The 21,801-nt window shown below is 46.2% G+C and overlaps 1 protein-coding gene across 2 annotated transcripts in view; it reads left to right on the plus strand.

Annotated features, from left to right (window-relative positions):
• The window catches only part of polr2a (RNA polymerase II subunit A), a 44,418-nt gene that overhangs the window by 2,339 nt on the left and 20,278 nt on the right, over nucleotides 1-21,801 (plus strand). For both annotated transcript variants that reach the window (XM_068023699.1, XM_068023700.1), the window contains 11 exons: nucleotides 3,305-3,437; nucleotides 8,050-8,186; nucleotides 9,001-9,174; nucleotides 9,637-9,918; nucleotides 11,305-11,466; nucleotides 12,375-12,595; nucleotides 12,899-13,031; nucleotides 14,435-14,559; nucleotides 15,225-15,435; nucleotides 16,013-16,222; nucleotides 18,211-18,379. In XM_068023699.1, the coding sequence (XP_067879800.1) occupies nucleotides 3,305-3,437; nucleotides 8,050-8,186; nucleotides 9,001-9,174; nucleotides 9,637-9,918; nucleotides 11,305-11,466; nucleotides 12,375-12,595; nucleotides 12,899-13,031; nucleotides 14,435-14,559; nucleotides 15,225-15,435; nucleotides 16,013-16,222; nucleotides 18,211-18,379 (1,957 nt within the window). The remainder of the gene's footprint in view (nucleotides 1-3,304; nucleotides 3,438-8,049; nucleotides 8,187-9,000; nucleotides 9,175-9,636; nucleotides 9,919-11,304; nucleotides 11,467-12,374; nucleotides 12,596-12,898; nucleotides 13,032-14,434; nucleotides 14,560-15,224; nucleotides 15,436-16,012; nucleotides 16,223-18,210; nucleotides 18,380-21,801) is intronic.

Raw genomic sequence — 21,801 nt, forward strand, 5'->3', positions numbered from 1 at the left:
ACAAGTCTGGAAGGACAGCATCTAGAATTGTACTGTGCAGTTCTACTGGATCTAGTTTATATAGCCACCATTGTATGTCACTGAAATCCAGGTGATAGAACTGGAATGATGCAATTTTTATGTAACAGATATTCAGGGAAAGCTTGTTCGTTTAGTGTTAGGACAGCAGAGTAATGTTGGGTGCTGTATGTGATGTGCTGTAGACCTGAGGAGATCCAGGACTGGCTCTGCACTGGGTGTATTTACCATGATTGTTGATAATTCAGTGTGTATACTTGAATTTGTGAAGAATTTGTTTACAATAAAACAAATTAACAATAAAACCTTTTTTATGCTGCAAGTTTTTTTTTCCATGTCCTATCCCAATTCTCCTCTTGCCCCCACCACTGCCAGTTTTGGGGTGGTGAGAGAGATCCACCCAAATAGCCATTATTGGACAGAATCCGTTGAGATGCAAAGTTGCTCCCACTCCATTTTATACTTTTTATGGGGGGGGTAACTCATCCAGAGCTGTTTCTGTATTATATTTCAACAACCAGCCTTATCTGAGGGGTGAGCTAAAAAAAATTTTAAAGTGGGAGTGATGATTGATCACCTGTAGACAGCAACCTGTATTTAAAGGTGCTATATAAATATAGGAAAAGGCCCAAAGTGCTTCACTCGTCTGAGTGCCAAACACCTTCTCACAGCCACATAAGGACAAATGACCAAAGGTTTTAAGGAGAGCAGTAAGGTGGAGAGTTTTTAAGGGAGGGAATTCCAGAGCTTGGGGTGCAGGCAGCTGAAGGCACCACTGCCAGTGGTGGAGCAGTGAAAATCGGGGATATGCTATAGGCCAGAATTGGAGGAATGCTGATAGCTTAGGGGTGTAGGGCAGGAGGAGACTAGAGACAGGAAAGGGTGAGGCTGTTTAAAAATGCAGATGGTTATATTAAAGTTGAGGTGTTGCTGGGAGCTAGTGGGCTGAATGGGACTTGAGGCATTAGGATACAGGCAACAGATTTGATCATCAATGGAAAACTATCATAAAGTCTGCATTATGGGTTCGTTGACTGGCCTTCTGCATCTGATAAATACTAGCTGTAGTTTTGCAATAAATGTTTTTTTCTCGCGCTTATGTATGGGAAGTATTTGTTGTCAGTATTGAAGTAAATCCTAGATTCTTGCAGCACAGAAAGAGGCCATTCATCTCCATTGTGTCTGTGCTGGCTCTTTGAAAGAGCAATCCAATTCATCTCGCTCCCCCTGCTTTTTCCCCACAGTCTGATAAATTTCCCCCTTCAAGCATTTATCCAATTTTCCTTTTTGAAAGTTTGAGTCTGCTTCCATTGCCCTTCTATATCCTGAAGTATTGCTTTAAAGGTGCACCAGCAAACCTGCCTGAATGCAGCATTTGTAAATGTTACATTCGGGGAGGATTTAAGGGTCTTGCAACAGCAGTTTTTAGGGGTTTTCCTCTCACTGCACACTTAGTTTTACAACACACATTTTCTGACCAAAAAAAACCTTCCTGATGAATTGTTGCTTGCTGTGCGTAACCTGCACTCGGGCCTTGGAGAGGGTGCAGAAGATTTACTAGAATGGTACCAGGGATGAGTGATTTCAGTTATGTGAAGAGACTAGAGAAGCTGGGATAGCCCTCCTTTTAGAGTGGAGAAGGTTAAGGGAAGACTTAAAGGTGTGCAAAATCACGATGAGTTTTGGTAGAGTAAATAAGGAGAAACTATTTTTTTTTGGCCAGAGGGTTGGTAACTGCATGACTGATTTCAGATAATTGACAAAAGTTCCAGAGGGGGAGATGGGGAAAGTTTTGTTTAACAGTGAGTTGTTGTGATCTGGAACGCGCTGCCTGAAAGGGCAGTGGAAGCAGATTCAATAGTAACTTTCAAAAGGGAATTGAATAAATCTTAAAGGGAAAATTTGCAGGACTGTGGGGAAAGAGCAGGGGAGTGGGATTAATTGGATAGATCTTGCGAAGAGCAGGCACAGGTCCAATGGTTTGACTGATCTGTGATGTAAGAGTGAGTGGCGGTGTCCTATCATACTGACTGCAGAGGTCTGTGGAGCTTTGCAATTTGTTTCATGTTAGCTATGAGGTCTTAGCCTAACAGCAGGTTGCTTGTTTGACCCCTTCAGAGAAGGCAGTGTATGGAAACCCAGAGAAGTCAAGAATCATTTGATTTGAGATCTGTAAATTGAGAAACAGGTGTGTTGGGATATCGTACTTGTGACTTTTTGGTTCAATGTGATGTATTGCAGCTGGCTTTTTGAGCACGTGAGTGGGAAACACTCAGGACGGGTGGCATGTATAGAGAGAAATAGTTAACGTTTCAGAGTCTGTGACCTTTCATCAGAACTGGAAGAAACAGTTTTTAAGCGAGCATAGATCCAGGGAGAAAGGAGATTTGGGGGGGAAAGGGAGCAAACTAAATAGGTAGGAGATATTAAATGACAAGGGATGATGGTGCAAGGCAATGGAGGTGGGATGGAAATGGCTGTGCATTTCTGATCTAATGCGTGCCTGATTACTACCCATCTGAGTCCTCTATAACCAATGGGTTGCTTTTCACGTGTAGGTGCTATTGCAATGTAGGCAGACAGCATCCAGTTTACTACACAGCAAGATCCCACAGGCAGCCAATGAGCAAAAAATGACCCTTTTAAACTATTGACTTTGTCAACATTAAAATCCACTCAGGAACTGGGAAGCAGCTTCATTACCCTGAGAGTACCCCCCATTCCTCCAAGATACTGCTTAAAGCCTACCTCTTCAATCAAGCTTTTGTTCATCTGTCCTAACATCATCTCATGTAACTGTTAAATTTTGTTTGATGCTCCTGTGATGTCCCTCATGACATTTTACTACGTTTTTTTTAAAAAGCTATAGAAATGCAAGTTGGTGATAGTGATCCTAATGTGAAATTCGTACCAAAGGAGTAGTTGAGGTGGATGCCACGGATGTACTTTAGGGGAGACTAGATTAACATGAAATAAATAGAAGGCTGTACTGAGAGCGAGATGCAGGGTGAGTGGAAGCTCATGTAGAACACAAACACCAGCTGGGCCGAATGGCATGTTTTTATGCTGTATATTCTATGTAATGTGGCTGGGGTGAAGCTATGGTTTGAGATTCTGTTTGTAGGTGTACGATCACAGAATCTGTCCCACCCATTCTGCAGTGAGTACTCTTGTAGTGCAAAGCCCCTTGTACCGAGAGGGTGGTCTGAATGTTTGAATAGGGACCAGTTGGTGAAAATGTTGGTTTGATCCATTATAGCTCATCACTTTGTTTTGTTGTTCACAGAAACGGATGTCTGTGACTGAAGGAGGGATAAAGTACTCTGAGACCACCGAGGGAGGCCGGCCCAAGTTGGGTGGGCTGATGGACCCTCGCCAAGGCGTTATCGAAAGAACTGGAAGATGTCAGACCTGCGCAGGTGAGTGATCACACAGAATAGGAAGGAAACTCCACAGTGCTCAGCTCACTGTGCCCCCTGTGCTTAAAATAAAAAATCTCTTCATTGCTACTTTATTTTTGGACCCTTTCTTGAAGACCATTTCAGTAACTTCTGAGTCATGGCTGCATAATTGTCCTTTAGTGTTGTCCTTTTCATTCCTGTGCTGAACCCAATATCAGATATTGTTACATATTGTAGGGTAGAGGCCTGCTCAGGTCGGGGGGAAAAGAACCCAGTCGAACCACAGCAGACCCAAGCCCGACCCAGCCTGAGTCCCTGCGATTTTGCCCTGAGCCCGCCTCGACCCGACCTGAGCCCCACCCGACCATCCCTTTACTTACCTTCTCCAGGAAGCTGCAGCGCATACATGATGACATCATAGTGACATCACTCGCTCACTGAGCAGGCTCAGTTTTGTCCCGGACTCCCAGCTCAGGTTAAAAAAAAATGTTTTAAATACTTGGGCAGCAGAGCACTTACCGTGTCCAACCCAACCCGAGCCCGAAAGCCGGACCCTGAAGATGGGTCCAACCCGAACCCAACCAGTCGTTGGGTCCGGGTCAGGTAGCAGGCCTCTATTGTAGGGTACAGTAGAGAGTGGCCAGATTAATTGTTACAAACGTGCTTCCTTTTTTGTTAAATTTTGAGGACTTGTGTTTTAAATCTGAAAAGTATTCCATGGATGTTTTTTTTTGAAAGGGTCACTGAGGTTGTTTGAATACAAAATTTTTACGGAAGTCACCTGTCTTCAGATAAGTACCCAGTAGGGCTTTTTTGACCTGGGAAAGATGTTGAGAAGTGACAGGTCAAGATTTATAGGGGTTGGGAGGCTGGACTCTTGAGATATTATTTTTGGTTTCGCTTAGGATAGTCAGTTGGGGTGTGGACAGTGTTTTGAAAGGAGTTTTTAAAAAAAAAAAATCAACCCGCCAAGGTAAAACTCCAGCTCGGTCTTTTCCATCTCTTTCAAAAGCCTGCCAGCTTTTCCATCTCTTTGAGAAGCTCTTAAAAGCGAGTATAAGAAATCGAGAAATTGATGCTGCATTCCTCCTGAAAGACCTGCCAGAAATCCCTGTTGCTGCATTTCTCCTGGAAAGCCTGCCCAAACTGATCTTCAGCATCAACTGAAAAGAACTGTTCTAGAAAGATAAAAGCAAAATACTGCAGATGCTGGAAATCTAAAACAAAAACAAAGTGCTGGAAATACTCAGCAGGTCTGACAGCATCTGAAGAGAGAAGCAGAGTTAATGTTTCAGGTCTGTAACCTTTCATCAGAACTTCTGAAAGGTCACAGACCTGAAACATTAACTCTGCATCTCCACAGATGCTGCCAGACCTGTTCTAGAAAGATCCCAGTGACAGCTGTCTACACGTATTTGGGCCGCTAGAATAAAGGAAAAACTGACATCTTTTCACTACTTTTTTTCAAGAATTAGCCAAAGTGTTTTTGTCTTTTTTTTTGTACAGAGCTCTAAACAGAAAACCTCTGTCTTTTGATTTTTGTGTGTGTGTAGATGGTAAGGGAACTTTCATATTTCAATTTGTGTTAATGCTTTGCTTCCTTACTGGTTAAATCTTGTTTTATAATAAACTGATTTTGTTTAAGAAACCTGGTTGGTGTATTTTATTCTGGGATAAAGAGTAGAGTATATGATTGACCGCATCGGTAACTGGGTAAACATTTCAATATATGTTGTGACCTGTGGAGAAGTGGAACTAGAAAAACAGTGCACTCCTCCCACCTCGGTCGTAACAATGATTCAGAGACGAGTTCAAATCCTGCCAAGGCAGCTGGAGAATTTAAATTAATTACATAAAACTGGAATAAAATGCTAGTCTCAGTAATGGTGATTTTGAAACTACTGGATTGTCATTAAAAAAAAACCCCATCTGGTTCACCTGATATCCTTAGGAAAGGAAATCTGCTTTCCTTACCTGGTCTGACCTGTATGTGACTCCAGACCCACACTAGTGTGGTTGACTCTTAATTGCCCTCCGTAATGCCTAGCAAGCCAGCCAGTTAATTCCAGAAGGCTTTTCTAGGGCGATTAGGGATGGGTAATAAATACTAACCTTACCAGAGGCACCCATTTCCAGTGAATTAATTTTTAAAAGATGGAATTTTAGGCACTTGTTTTATTTGCTGACTTCTGACCCATGAGTAATAGAGGCTGCAGTATTAACTGATTCTGCATCATGAGTAATTTCTCATCCCTGAATGAAGTTCAGCTCTTGGGAGCCAGGAATAGTGGATAACTCCTGGCTGCAGTCAGTGTTATTTTGTTTAAGTGGCAGGATCCAGTTAGACTGTGTTTACATTACAAGTTTAACATTGGTGTGAAAAAATGTTCCTGTTTAAGTAGCGTCAGTGCCTGTGCTCCTGCTGAGGCAAAGCTGACTGCTCCATTCCAAAGATTCACCACCCTCAGTGAAGAAATGCCTCATCTCAGTCTTAAATGGCTACCTCTTTTTCTGGCCTTTAACTCGTATGCTTCCTGAGGGAGGTGATTAAACAGCGAACCACTTTCAAGGTGTCAAAACAGAATTTCTCTGGAGAAGGCCTGGCAGTATAAGCCAATCTCTGCTCTGCTCTCTCAATCTCCCTCACTACACCTCTCTTAAAACTCAAAAACCAACAATTCAGCCAGGTTTCATAGTCACCTCTCCCTAACTCCCAATGCTGTCTCCTCTGGAATACCTTGTTGAGTTCTCTGCATCAATGGTGTTCTCTATATTAACTGAGTTTTTGTTTTCATAAATTACATGCCTCTGCTGCATAAACTAATAAATCGTCTGCCTGCACCTAAATTCATCCAGCAACATTCAGTGCTATTTCTAACCAGATCATCATTCCAACTGTTTTGTAAAGGATCTCATTGATCTAACACCTCTTTTAGAAGTCTGCTCTGCACTGGCCATTTCGAGGAAGAGGGGAAATTCCAACTGAACTTGGGCCTTGAACAAAGTTCTCTATGTTGTCTTTATGGCTGGCACTTTGACTTTGAAGTGATCTATTGACATTGGTATTGTCTATTCTGTGCATCACCTGGGACTTGTCAAACTCCAATGGAAACCACCTCCATTCAACCTGCCCTTGTTTAATTTTGAGTCAGTGAATCATTCTGACAATGTCTAATGCATCTGTCACTTAATTATGATTTTCCCCTTGGGGACTAATAGGTTTGGGTGGGGGGGGGGGGGGGGGAGAACAGTGATAAAGGAGTGAAAAAGCTTCCAACAGATGATTGGGACCCAGTTTCTGAATTTACATCTGGTGTCTGAAATTCCCCGTTCCCTTGGAAAATCCCAAGACTCCTTTTATTTGGACAGAGTGCTGAGCAGATACAAAGATGGCTATAAGTATTGCCCAGTGCTGAAACAGAAAACTGTCCTGGTGCTTCTATCTCATTGTCTTTGGTAAAGGTGATGTGACTTGTCAACTACTTGTTCCTGTTTTTTAAAGTATGATTTGGAATCATATACATATTGTTGGGTAACAGTGGGGTGGCATGCAGGTGTGAGAGAACCTGTGGAGTTGACCCATGCATTTAGCAATGTCCAGTTCTATAGCAACCTTTGAAATGATGTGATGGTTGTAGTCCTACTCCTATTTCCTATGTTCCTTGGTGGAATGGTTAGTTTGGGTTAGAGTTTCTTTCTTTCCAGCTGCATACTCCTCTGTTAACTATTCTGGGATAGATTTTCCTGGTTGTCTTCCTGGGAATGTTGGGTGGGGAAAGTCACATGCCTGTAAGGGATGTTTTCATTGGGGAGATGGGGGGAACAGACATTGTCCTGGGTGTAAGCTGTTTCATCCACGACTTTCCCTGTCTTCACTGCATCTAGGAGAGCCAATATGCCTAGACACATACCAGGGAAATCTAACCTGCGGACTATCTCTAGGCACCAGTGCCCCTCCCAACACTCTGGCCTTTCCTTCTGAGCAATGGCAGACTGTGCAATTACAAGGTGGAAGGAGGGCATCACTGTGGAAGCTGGTTAAATTACGAGGACAGGTTGCACAGACTAGGCTTGTATTTCCTTGACTATTAAAAAAAAAAATTAAGGAGTGATCGAATGGAATGGATTTGAAGGGATAGATGAACTGTTTTCTCTGGGGGTGAGTCTGGAACAAGGGGGCATAACCTTTAGAGGCAGGCTGTATAGGGATGATGTCAGGAAGTACTTAAGTGTGGTGGAAATCTGGAACACTTCCCCGCGCCGCCCCCCCCAAAGAAAAGCTGAGGCTGGTGGTCATTTGAAAATGTCCAAACTGAGATTGATGGATTATTATTGGGTAAGGGTATTAAGGGTTACAGAACCAAAGAGAGTAGATCGATTTAAAATATCGATCAACCATGATTCATTGAATGGTAGGGTAAGCTGGAGTGGCTGAATGGCCTCCTCCTGTTCATGTGGTCCCTTTCTAACCTATTATCCGTACATTTATTTTCTGGTAGCAGAGTCCCTAGTGTCCAGGAGAGGGAACCCTGGCTGATGTGTGCTGTTGTGCTCTGTTCCTGAGACCAGTTGAAACTGCCCCCGAGTGTGGCCTCTGGAATATCTCATGATCTGTTGTCTCCATTTGTAGGTAACATGACTGAATGCCCAGGTCACTTTGGACACATTGAGCTGGCAAAGCCAGTTTTTCATGTTGGTTTTCTTACAAAGACGATGAAAGTTCTGCGGTGCGTCTGTTTCTTCTGTTCCAAGCTCCTGGTAGATTCCGTAAGTAGCCTTTTTACATATTGCACATTATTTACAGCATAAAAACAGGCCATTCAGCCCACTGGACTATACTAGTGTTTATGCTCCATGCAGGTCTTCTCTCACCCTATCAACATATCCTTCTATTCCAATGATGTAGGATGGGTGACAAATATTGGCTGCAGTGAATGGGAGAAATTTTGGTACCTGGGGGATTTTTGTTGCCATTGTGCTTTTTGTTCCACTCCGGCCCTCACATTTACTCCCCTTTTCTTTCCTCTCGGGGTGCCGGCCTATAACGTTGGGTTGCAATGAATAGTGATCCTGCGGAACCTCACCCTATTGGTCATTTGACGTGTGGAGACTTGGGCACTGTTGGGCGCTTCAAATGTGGTTGGAGTCTGATATTTGTCTTCTACTGATGCAGTACGCCAGCCAGCCAGCAGATATCAATCAGGAGCAAGGCATCTGGCTGTGTTCACTACCCCATACCGTGCCCCCCACCCCCTTCCCCTACAAAACCAAACCTTGAGGTCAGCTTGCAGTATCCCAGCTGCTGTGTGTGGCTGAGCAGGCACATAGTGGTGCATTTACTCACACTGTGGGCTCCATTCTAGTCTGTTGTACCTGCCAGATGTTTCTGCCTGTAGACAAGGGGATTGGAAGTGTGTGAACGTTGTTTTCATAATGATGCAGAGCAGAAGGAGGGTCATTTGGACTGTTGTGCCTGTGCTGAAAAAAAATCTTTGTGGAGAAACTTGCATTAGAACTCTGTGTGTGAAATGACTTATCAGGAAATCTCTTCTCTTTCTGCCCCCACCGCCTTTGTCTGCAGAATAATCCCAAAATCAAAGACATCTTGATCAAGTCGAAGGGGCAGCCACGGAAACGCCTGACTCATGTATATGACCTGTGCAAAGGGAAGAACATCTGTGAGGGAGGCGAAGAGATGGACAACAAGTTTGGAGTGGAGCAGCAAGAGGGTGAGGAAGACCTCACCAAGGAGAAGGTAACTGGGCTTTTAGTTGTCATCCCTTAATTGCCTTTCAAAAGGCAAGGTAACTAGAAGCATAGAATCCAGGAGGTGGCCATTTACACCATTGCATCAAAGCCAACTCTGAGAGCTATCCAAATAGTCCCACTTCCTCCATGTCCATGTCCCTGCCCCTCCCAATGTCCTTTCCCCATTAACCCTGCAAATATTTTCCTATAATTTCTTGGAAGCTACTATTGAATTTATCAAACTAAAGGAGCCTGTGATTCCCAGCTACTCCTGTAGTGTTCCACATTCTCACCACTGAGTAAAGAAGTTTCTCCTGAATTCCCTATTGGATTTACTAGTGATTCTTGGGTTTATGGCTCCTAGTTGTGGTCTTCCCCTATAAGTGGAAATATCTTCTCTACGTTTGCCCTAAGTCTGGTTAATGAGACGATTTGATGCCATCACCTACACTGCTTCTTCCCACACTAGGGTCACGGAGGCTGTGGTCGATACCAGCCTCGTATTCGGAGGGTGGGACTAGAGCTCTATGCGGAGTGGAAACACGTGAATGAAGACTCGCAGGAGAAGAAGATCCTGCTGAACCCGGAGCGCGTGTATGAGATCTTCAAGCGCATCACTGACGAGGAGTGCATGATCCTGGGCATGGACCCCAAGTATGCGAAGCCAGAGTGGATGATTCTAACCGTCCTTCCTGTGCCGCCACTCTCAGTGCGCCCGGCTGTCGTCATGCAGGGCTCTGCGCGGAACCAGGTACTGGCTTACTGTGATGCAAGCAGAATATTGTGGGTACTGTAACTGGGAAAGTAGCAAATACTGGAAAAAAAACTCAAAGCTCAGACAGCAAATGTAGGAAGTGGGCGGGCAGGAAAAGACCAGCAGGAAAAGTCTATCGAGCTGGCCCCACACTATGGTGATGGAGCATCATAACTAAAACACTTCCATCCCCTGAAGTCTTCTCTCTCCAAGGACAGAGGAAAAGCCCAGGGCTCAGTAAGGGAAAATAATCTGGCAAATTCCCATCTATAGGGAATCTATCGAACCCTTATTATTTTCTAGACCTCTATTGGGTCACCTCTACGTCTACACTGCTCTAAAATATATAGACCAAGGACATAACATAAATAAGGGCAGGAGTAGGCTGTTCTACCATTCAATAAGATCATGGCTGATCTACTTCAGTTCCACCTTTCTATACTATCCCCATATCCCTTGATTTCCTTAATGTCCAAAAATCTATCTATTCAATACAGAGCATTCACCACCCTCTAATGTAAAGAATTCCAAAGGTACACAACCCATTGTGTGAAGAAATGTCTCATCTCCATCCTAAATGGCTGACCCCTTCACCTGAGACTATAACCCAGTGTTCTCACCTTTTCTGGCCAGGTGAAACATTTTCCAGCATCTCGGATCCTTGAGCCTAACAGAGTAGCTACAGTTCTTTTAAGCCAGGAATCATTCTCTGCGCTCTCCTGGACTTCTTCCAAGGCCACTATCACCTATGGTATGGTGGGGTGGGGGACCCAATACTCCAGATATGGTCTAACCAACGACCTGTACAACTGAATGGTGACCTCTGAATACTGAGTGGGTCTGTTAATATAATCCTGTACACTGTTAGCTTTAGCTTCTCTGTTTGTCTGATCAAAGGTCACCAACCTGACTAACTCTGTTTCTCTCTATGTAAATGCTGTAATTACAACATTTTCTGTTACCAAATTACTATGTTTTTTTTCTTTACATGGAGATTTTGATTTCCCACCCCATCAGTGACCAGGTTAGGGAGGAGAAATTAGCCAGCATTTCTACTGATTGGGATCCAGATAGAAAACATGTGTTTGGGCGAGGTCTGGATCTAGTTCTGATGTAACGCCTCCCTTAGTTGAATAACTGTAAATGCTCGCATGTGTGAAGACTGGCCACTTGGGTGAGGTACCACAGGGCAGCTGGTTCCCAGCAGGACTCTAAATCTTCCTGGGCCAAGAGGAAAAACTGGCAAGGTGATGAGAGAAAGGGAGCATGAGCATAAATGTCTGGTCAGTATAACACATGGGTTGTTTCCAGCTGCTCAGTGTGAAAGAGACTCATTTGTTTGACTTTTTCTCATATAAAACATGAACCGTGTTCCGTTTGCAGGATGACCTGACCCATAAACTGGCCGATATCGTCAAAATCAACAACCAGCTACGGAGGAACGAGCAGAATGGGGCAGCAGCTCACGTCATCGCTGAGGATGTCAAACTGCTGCAGTTTCACGTGGCCACCATGGTCGACAATGAACTGCCCGGACTTCCCAGAGTAAGTGGCACCACCGAGGGCAAGGGCTGAAGTTTGTGCCAACAAGTAGTGACTGTGGGGCAGGAAGAGGGAAGGTGAAATTGGATTTTGTTTTTCCTGATCTGGGAATGGTTGCCTGGCTGATTTTTCAACCATGAGTTTCTGCTCCGGATCCATATCCAGTGCATGTGTTAGGGAGGAGGCTTTGCTTGTCCCCATTTGGGTTTACACCCTAAAGGATGGCTGCTAGGCCAAGAGTGACAAGAGCCTGTGGAGTGTACCCCAGTAAGAGCTAACGTCTACAATGGAGCTGGCAGGCTCTGAGTCAGGGGATTGAAGGTTAAAGCCCCACTCCAGGGCTTTGACACATAATCCAGGCTGACCTGAAGGAGTGCTGCATTGTCGGAGGTGGCATCATTCAGCTGAGGTGTTAAACTGGGGCCCTGTCTGCTTCCTCGGGTGGGCATAAAAGATCCCATGACCACTATTGGAAGAAGACCGGGACAGTCAGTCCCAGTGTCCTGGGGCCGATGATTTTCCATCAATCAACATCACTAAAACAGATCAAGTAGCCGTTTGTCTCATTGTCATTTGTGGAACTTTGCTGTATGCAAAGCAGCTGCTGTGATTGCCATCCTTGTGGTTTTTGGCACTTTAAAGGGAATTTGTAGGCTGTGAAGTGCTTTACGATGTACTGAGCACCTGAAAGGTGTGATGTAAATGGTAATGCTTTCTTTCAGTGCCCCTTTTCTTTTACAATATTGTTGCCTCAGGGTGTTTGTGTGCTGAAAACTGGCAATGGTTTTATGAGTGCTTAGTGTCTCTTGGCAGTTGTATCTTCAATCCTGAGTTGACACAGGCATAACTGGTCGAATGGCCTCCTGTACTGTGTGGTTCTGATTTCCTCCTTTTTTTAAAAAAAATTTTAGGCAATGCAAAAGTCGGGCCGGCCACTGAAGTCCCTCAAACAGAGGCTGAAGGGGAAGGAAGGGCGTGTCCGTGGTAACTTGATGGGTAAACGTGTGGATTTCTCTGCGCGTACAGTCATCACGCCCGACCCCAATCTTTCCATCGATCAAGTCGGTGTGCCACGGTCAATCGCTGCTAACATGACTTTCCCGGAAATCGTCACTCCGTTCAACATCGACAGGTGTGTTCAGTAAGATTTTTGATCCACTTTGGCGGCAGCCAATTAGGGTTCATGTTTACATTTGGGAGTTGGGGGCAATGTTGGGTGGGGCACCCCCTCTAACTGACACACATCTCTTACTCCCTGGAACTTTTTGGGTGATTTGCATGTTGATAATGTGTCACAAACGTGACGTTAATCTCCAGTGCTGTTAATTATACAGCGAGATTTGGGCTATTGATTCCACAATACGAGCATTCTGCAGTGCCAATGCTGTACACTGGACAACTCTAAATTTGACCGTTTGCGACGATGTGTTTGCAGACTCCAGGAGTTGGTGAGGAGAGGCAACAACCAGTATCCAGGTGCCAAATACATCATCCGAGACAATGGTGATCGAATTGACTTGCGTTTCCATCCCAAACCCAGTGACCTGCATCTCCAGATTGGATACAGGGTCAGTGCAAAGTGCTTGTGATGTAAGAGGTGTCTAACTTAATTTATACTGAAAATTGGAGGCCAAGGGTGCAGTTATACTGCTGTAGTTGCTGTGGAACTGGATCTAGATCCGAAAGATGCGGGAGGGTATGTTCTTGCAATATGTGCTTGCTGTGATGTAAACTCCAGTACTGGCCAACCAAGGTTTTGTAGAGAAAGGGTTTCCCTTTCGATCTCCTGATCACTTTATACATTTACCCGGTACTTGTATTATCTTTTACAGATTTGAGCTTCTGGCATTGTTTTCAAATCCCACCATGGCCTTGTCCCCTCCCTAGCTCTGTAACCTTCCTCAGTCCTACAACCCTCTAGATCTCTGCACTCCTCCAGTTCTGGCCTCTTGAGCATCCCTGATTTTATCACTCCTTCATTGGTGGCTGTGCATTCAGCTGCCTAGTACCTAGGCTCTGGAATTCCATCCCTAAACCTCTCTGTTTCTCTCTACTTTAAGATGCTCCTTAATACCTACCTCTTTGGTCAGGATTTTGGTCACCTGTCCTAATATCTCCTTACGTGGCTGTGTTCATTTGTCTGATCGCTCCCGTGAAGCAATTTAAGGTTTTCTAATGTTAAAAGTGCTAGATAAATGCAAGTTGTTGTATCAAAGTTTTGCCCTTTAATACTTGCAGGCAGGAAATAGAGTTCTTAATGTCCATGTGCTGTGGAGCAAGGTGCTGCCTCCTGCATTTGGATGTTGTGGCTTATTGATCTCACACTGGTGGCTACAATATAACCATAGCTCTCTGGCCTCCTGAGTCAAAAGGTTGTGTGTTCAAGTCCCACTCCAGAGACTAGAGCCCATAATCCAGGCTGGCACTCTGATATACACTGCACTGTTCAAGGTGCAGTCTTTCACAAGAGGTATTAAAGCAGGGCCACTCAGGTGGATGGAAGATTCTAGGGCCACTATGTGAGGAAGAGCAGGGGAGCTTTTGGGACATTGCAACAGTGACTACACTTCAAAAGATACTTCATTGGCTGTAAAGCTACTTTGGGATGTCCTGAGGTGGTGAAAGGCTCTATAGCAATGCATTTTTTTTTTCTTTTCACAGTGCAGGTTGCTAGCTTAATTGACACTCGATATCTAAAATGCTTCAGGAAATGTAATTGTGCCGTTATTTCCTAACCACACCCATTTCAAATTAAACAACCCTCTTCCTACATGGAGACTTCATGCGTGGAAGCTGAGTTTGGGGTGTACCAGCTCTGAGCAGGTGGCTTTGTTGTAAAGGGTGGCGTGTAGGAGAGGAGGAAGTTGGTTGCTGCAGCACAAAAGCTTTAAAAATCTTGTCTTGTTGAATGTGCCCTTGAGTTCTGTGTGCACCCGCCACTTACAGTATGCCTGCTGTCCATGTGTTCCAGGTGGAAAGGCACATGTGCGACGGCGACATTGTCATCTTCAACCGACAGCCCACGCTGCACAAAATGTCCATGATGGGGCACAAAGTGCGGATCCTGCCCTGGTCGACCTTTCGACTCAATCTCAGGTGAGTGTCGGTCCCTTTTTGGAACGCGTTCATTCTGTCTCTTTTTCTCTCTCACGCGTTCTCTCCTCCACCCCCGTCATACCTCCCGCAAGAGTTCAGCAATTGGCAAATTTCAGTGTTGTGGGTTGCCCCTGGCAACGAGACCTGGGTGCCATTCCACCAAATATTCATCAGTCAAACCAGTCGGGTGTGCCAAGCCAAATTGGCTGACCAGGATCGTCAATGATCTAATTGAATGGCGGCAGAATAGGTTTGAGGGGCTGAATGGCCTCTTCCTGTTCATGCATACTTGTGAAGCCAAATAAGGTTTAAATCCCTGTTGCAATGAATCCCCAGCTCGATCGTGTTACTGGTACAGTTCTCGAGTGTTTGATTCAGGATTTATCTATCAAATGAGCAACTGAGCTAAGAAATGTCCTTTTTTTCCTTTTTTTTTTAAAACAAAAGCAAAGCATAGCAGTCAATACCTGTGATTACAAATGGGGAATGACAAGCAGGTGATTCAATCGGAGTGATCTCTGGCTGTTGGATTGCCAGGGTGGTGCTCAGGCTGTGCCTTGGGTACCTGCGGTCTCTTGACAATTTATCATACCATAGAGGAATGGGGCGTAGGGGCAGGTGCTTTCCCTTTTTTAAATGTAACAGCAGCCGTTGATTTTGTGCAGTGTGACGACTCCATACAATGCGGATTTCGACGGTGATGAGATGAATCTCCATTTGCCTCAGTCCCTGGAAACACGAGCAGAGATACAAGAGCTGGCCATGGTACCCAGGATGATAGTCACCCCTCAGTCCAACAGACCTGTCATGGGTATTGTGCAGGACACGTTGACAGCTGTGCGGAAGTTTACAAAGCGCGATGTCTTCATGGACCGGGTAAGACTTGGAGTTCTTTTTTTCTGGCAAACGTTAAGTGCTGTATTCTGAATTTCATTTAGAGAAACGCCTCCACACCCAGTCTGTGCCGAGTTAACATCACCCCTGTCAGGACTGCAAGTACAAGACTGCAACTGTTTTCAGTAACCTGGTTTAAAGAGGTGAAAAAACCAGCCTGGGTTACTACTCCTGACTGCCATCACCTCGGGTGGGTGGGGGGGGGTTTCCAGAACAAGGGGGCATAACCTTGAAATTAGAGCCAGGACATTTAGGGTGATGTCAGAAAGCACTTCACACAAAGGAATCCAGAACTCTCCTGCAAAAACCGAGGATCTTGAGAGCAGTTACTCTTTAATGGACCCAGGAAGGCACAGCAATTGCATCCTGTGGCTTTTAAAGGGATAAATAAGTTGCATATGAATGTACTTGGCAACAAAGTAGTGTGGTATAAACATCCTGACCCAATCTACTGTTTGCAGGTTGGGGAGAGGGTGCAGGGGGGTAGGAAAGAGGTATGTACTGGTTTGGTTTGATTGCAGTGAAGTCTCTGATGTGTTGCTTTGTTCCTCTGCCACAGGGTGAAGTCATGAACCTGTTGATGCATCTCTCGACTTGGGACGGGAAGGTTCCCCAACCTTCCATCCTCAAACCTCGGCCACTCTGGACCGGCAAGCAGATCTTCACTCTGGTCATCCCAGGCCACATCAACTGCATCCGGACTCACAGTACTCACCCAGATGAAGAGGACAACGGCCCTTATAAACACATCTCGCCGGGGGACACAAAGGTCAGGCCAGCAATTTCCCCCTTTATCCCCCAACCCCCCGCCATAGCTCTGTTTTTATACCTAGTTAGCAACCTGATCAAAATACTGCATGACGGCAATAGACTGATCGAAGGTTGCACAGGAGGAGCTGCGCATAGCGACAGTTACATAACATTTACAGCACAGAAACTGGCCATTCAGCCTAATTGCTCTGTGCTGGTGGTTCTGCTCCACACGAGAGCCTCCTCCCACCCCTCTTTATCTCATGCTATCCCCATATCCTTCTATTCCTTTCTCCCTCGTTTATCCAGTTCCCCTTAAATGTATCGATACTATTCACCTCAACCGCTCCCTGTGGTAGTGAGTTCCACATTCTCACCACTCTCTAAGGATTTCAGGAGAAACTGCTTTCCCCAATGAATTTATTATTTTCACAGTGACTCCTGACAACACAGAGCAATTGTGGATGTCATCAGTGGGTGTGAGCATTTGCCAGCTTGCCAGTATGAATGCACGCAAGCACACGCTGACGGCACCACACAATGACATCCTCACCCCTCAATAACCGCGATCACTGGCTCCATTCCCCCGAACAGTAACCCGTTCCCTCCTGGTTTCAATTTCCTGCTCCATCCCGCCTCTTGCCACTTCCCCCACTCTGCTGCTCGCTCCCCACCCTCGACATCTGTCATCCTCCCCAACCACCCCGTCCGAACACTGCAGACCTCACTCTTTCCTCCTTCAGCCGATCGCTGCCCACCGCCCCACCCGAAGAAGCAGTGGGGTGCAGGGAATGAGCGGTGAGGCGGGAAAGTGGCAAGGCCTGCAGCGAGCGGCCATTGGGTGGGGTGGGGAGTGGGCAGCGAGAGCCTGAGGTGGGGAAAGCAGCAAGGCAGTGAGTGAGAGGGGAGAAGCAGCGAGCAGATGGGCGTGGGAGGGAGCAGCGAAGAGGGGTGGGATGGAGGTGGCGATCACCGCCACTGTGAGAATTTGGGTTGAAGGTGCGCTTTTTGTGACAACTTGAGCAGTGCCATCTTTATTACTGGCAGCTCCCTGAGACATCGCCGACAATGACGTTTCAGTGGATGAGGCTACATTTGCGTATGTGCCAGTACTGTGCCACCTAGTGGTTGTGTTGTCAGCAAACGCAGCCTTATTTTTATGGCCCCAAGTTCTGAATTCCCTCACAAGTGGAAACACCTTCTCTACGGTCAATCCCGTCAAACACTTTCATAATTTGAAAGACCTCTATCAGGTCATCCTCAGTTTTTTTTTCCCTAGGGGAAAGAGCTGCAGCAGGTTCAGTCTTTCCTGATGAGTATGCCTTCTTAGTTCTCACGCATTCTTTGGTCGTTTTTGCATCTCCTGCGCCTCTATATTCTTTCTGTAATATGAAGAGCAGAACTGTGCACAGTACTGAAGTGTGAGGTGTGTAGGCACCACTCAAACCAGCATTTCCACTCCTCTGATTATTGTAATGGAAAATTTTAACATGAGGGCAGCATATGCAATGGGTTATAGTTGGTTGCAGATTCTCATAGTTCATATGTGTGGGGTGGGGTAATGGAGGCCTCGGGGATGATGTCTGAACAAATGGACATGATTGAATTAAGGTTGGGCACATTGTTTCATCACCTTTTGGTGAATGGAGAGTGTTCGAGTTCTGCTTTTCAGGGCCCAGTCCTGAGTGATACATTATTAGATGCTGTTGGGAGGCCTGTGTCGTATTTAAGCATCCCCCAGTTTTGGTAACTTGTGGCATCACTGAAGTAAACTTAAAACTGTTCAGATTCCTGAAGTTTAAGTTGAAAACTTTTGTGTTCCCTCCCTCCCCCTCCGTACTGTAGAACAGAGAATTTACAAGCAGCTCAGCATAGGCTGTGCATAAGCACGTGCTGGAGGGGAAGGCAGCTATAGTAAACCTGCAACATTGGCCCCCTACGGATTTGACTGATGGGCCGCATCTGTTGGGTTTTCACATTTCCTTTTCCCACCCTTTCTGGGTATAGGTGATTGTGGAGAACGGAGAGCTGATAATGGGCATCCTGTGCAAGAAGTCACTTGGAACCTCCGCTGGATCCCTGGTACATATCACCTTCCTGGAGATGGGCCACGACATCACGAGACTGTTCTACAGCAACATCCAGACTGTCATCAACAACTGGCTGTTGATTGAAGGTAACGGCTCACTGTACACCAGAGAAATTAAACCACAGGAAGTCCAGGGTTCAGTAAATGCTGGCTCCGTCGCTTCTCCTGGCCTCTTGGAATTTACTCTGCACTGAAATTTATTTTTGTTTATACCATGTCTTGTGCAAAACTGTGCATCACAAATCTCTAGGTCTGCCCTGCCCTTGACTGACCATAACCAGTCGGTCAGTCAGTAACTGGAGGTTGTCAATTTAAGATCATCGGCAGAAGAACGAAGGATGAGGTTAGCTGCATTTGTTAGGACACAGAATGCTCAACCGATCACAGAGCAGACTCCATAATGTTTAAAAGGGAAATGGGTAAATATTTGAAAAAGAAAAATTTGACAAATTTAAAGGGGTAGAGAAGTGGGCTTAAAGGGATAGTTCTCCTCCGAGCTGGCACTGGCATGATGGCCCAAATAGCCCCTCTGTGCTGTAAAACTCTGCAGCTTTCTGAAATTTGTTCTGATACCTATCCTAACTCTGCAGAGCATAGGATAAAAAGAATCATTCCTGGCTAAGGAGGGAAATTAGTGGAATTGTCATCTAGTTCTGGTTCATTGCCTGAGTTCACGTGTGTGAGATTTCAAGTGAGACTCCATCGAATGATATTCTGATCCTGTGACTTTCTCTGTTCCCCATCCCACAGTTATTTTCATCAGCCTCTGATGGGACTTTGATAGAGTAGATAGGGAGAAAGTGTTTCTACTGACATGTAGAGTCAATAACCAGAGGACAGGTTTAAGGTAATTTATCAAAAAACCATGATGGGGAGAGAGAGAATGAGAGAACTTTCTATTCTAGTGAGTCACTGCAATCTGGAGAAAGTGGAAGTAGATTCAACAGTAACTTCCAGAAGGGAATTGAATTGAATACTTGAAGGAGAGATTTGCAGGGCTGTGGGGAAAGATGGAAGGGGGGGTGGTTAGTGAGACTAATTGATTGGATAGCTTTCAAAGAGACGGCACAGGTGCAATGGGCTGAATGGCCACCTTCTGCATTAAGATTCAATACTTTTATTCACCCTCCTGCCCTCACGTGGTTGTGCTGTAATCACAGCTGTGTAGATTCATAAAGGAGGTACAGTAATACTGGAGCAAGTCACTATGCTGATAGGCAGAATATCATCTGTGATCAGCAAATCTTTTACTCCAATAACTTAACAGTGCTCACCAGTGGTATTGTCGGGGCTGGGGGAGGGAGAGGGGAGATGAAGGACCCTCCCCTCGTTTGGAGAACTAGCGTTGCAGTCCTCTCTGACACACGCTCCCTTCAAGCTGAATCTCTACTATAGTGTAAAGTGCTATAAGCTGCTGTAGCCCTTTCTGCCCACTGGTTAATGCTGTGAAGGTTGCATCATGCTGCAGTGTTGCTATATTTCTATACCAGTGCACCAAGTGTGCTGTGCATTCAGTTGCTGTACTGTGTCACTCACTGGTTGAAACAGGTAGTGCAACGGTAGGCAAGTTCCATTCGTTACAGATAATCGACTCTTCATTCAGTGTTGCTGGTTTCCAGTTGACTATTAACTGGCATTGATGTTGGGACCAAAAAAGCCTGCTGTGCTGTTTAAATAAAATCGCTTAATTCTCCCTGCTGCATTTGAATTTTTTAAATCTGGGGTACAGGCTCTATATTGATGGAAAGCTGGAGAAGTCAAGCACGTAGGAACCAGAAGAGGCCATTCGGCCCCTTGAGCCTGTTCCCCTCCCCCATTCAATTGTGGTTGATCTGCACCTTGGTTCAGTAACCCTTACCTAACGCAAATCTGTCAATCCCAGTGGTACAAGCTTCAATTCTCCTGATTGGGGGATAGTGTTCCAGATTCCCACTCCCCTTTGTGTGAAGAAGTGCTTCCTGACATCACCCCTGAGGGACCTGGCTTGAATTTTAAAGTTATGCCCCCTTATTCTGGGCTTCCCCTACCAGAGGAAATAGTTTCTCTCTATCTACCTCATCAAATCCCCTCATACATCACCCTTTACTCTTCTATACCCTGGTGTATCTCTTCTGCACCCACTCCAAGGCCAGTTTCACCTTCCTGAGGTGCAGTCACCAGAACTGAACACCATACATAGAACGTGAAAAATAGCAGGAGTAGGCCATAAGGTCCCTCGAGTCTGCTGCACCATTCAATATGAGCATGGCTGATCTACCTCACTCCACTTTCCCTCCTGCTCTCTTTCACTCCACTTTCCCTCCTGCTCTCTTTCACTCCACTTTCCCTCCTGCTCTCTTTCACTCCCCTTTCCCTCCTGCTCTCTTTCACTCCCCTTTCCCTCCTGCTCTCTTTCACTCCCCTTTCCCTCCTGCTCTCCTTCACTCCCCTTTCCCTCCTGCTCTCCTTCACTCCCCTTTCCCTCCTGCTCTCCTTCACTCCCCTTTCCCTCCTGCTCTCTTTCACTCCCCTTTCCCTCCTGCTCTCCTTCACTCCCCTTTCCCTCCTGCTCTCCTTCACTCCCCTTTCCCTCCTGCTCTCCTTCACTCCCCTTTCCCTCCTGCTCTCCTTCACTCCCCTTTCCCTCCTGCTCTCCTTCACTCCCCTTTCCCTCCTGCTCTCCTTCACTCCCCTTTCCCTCCTGCTCTCCTTCACTCCCCTTTCCCTCCTGCTCTCCTTCACTCCCCTTTCCCTCCTGCTCTCCTTCACTCCCCTTTCCCTCCTGCTCTCCTTCACTCCCCTTTCCCTCCTGCTCTCCTTCACTCCCCTTTCCCTCCTGCTCTCCTTCACTCCCCTTTCCCTCCTGCTCTCCTTCACTCCCCTTTCCCTCCTGCTCTCCTTCACTCCCCTTTCCCTCCTGCTCTCCTTCACTCCCCTTTCCCTCCTGCTCTCCTTCACTCCCCTTTCCCTCCTGCTCTCCTTCACTCCCCTTTCCCTCCTGCTCTCCTTCACTCCCCTTTCCCTCCTGCTCTCCTTCACTCCCCTTTCCCTCCTGCTCTCCTTCACTCCCCTTTCCCTCCTGCTCTCCTTCACTCCCCTTTCCCTCCTGCTCTCCTTCACTCCCCTTTCCCTCCTGCTCTCCTTCACTCCCCTTTCCCTCCTGCTCTCCTTCACTCCCCTTTCCCTCCTGCTCTCCTTCACTCCCCTTTCCCTCCTGCTCTCCTTCACTCCCCTTTCCCTCCTGCTCTCCTTCACTCCCCTTTCCCTCCTGCTCTCCTTCACTCCCCTTTCCCTCCTGCTCTCCTTCACTCCCCTTTCCCTCCTGCTCTCCTTCACTCCCCTTTCCCTCCTGCTCTCCTTCACTCCCCTTTCCCTCCTGCTCTCCTTCACTCCCCTTTCCCTCCTGCTCTCCTTCACTCCCCTTTCCCTCCTGCTCTCCTTCACTCCCCTTTCCCTCCTGCTCTCCTTCACTCCCCTTTCCCTCCTGCTCTCCTTCACTCCCCTTTCCCTCCTGCTCTCCTTCACTCCCC

This window comes from Heterodontus francisci, chromosome 48 (genome assembly GCF_036365525.1).
Source record: "Heterodontus francisci isolate sHetFra1 chromosome 48, sHetFra1.hap1, whole genome shotgun sequence".
In the NCBI taxonomy this organism is placed as follows: Eukaryota; Metazoa; Chordata; class Chondrichthyes; order Heterodontiformes; family Heterodontidae; genus Heterodontus; species Heterodontus francisci.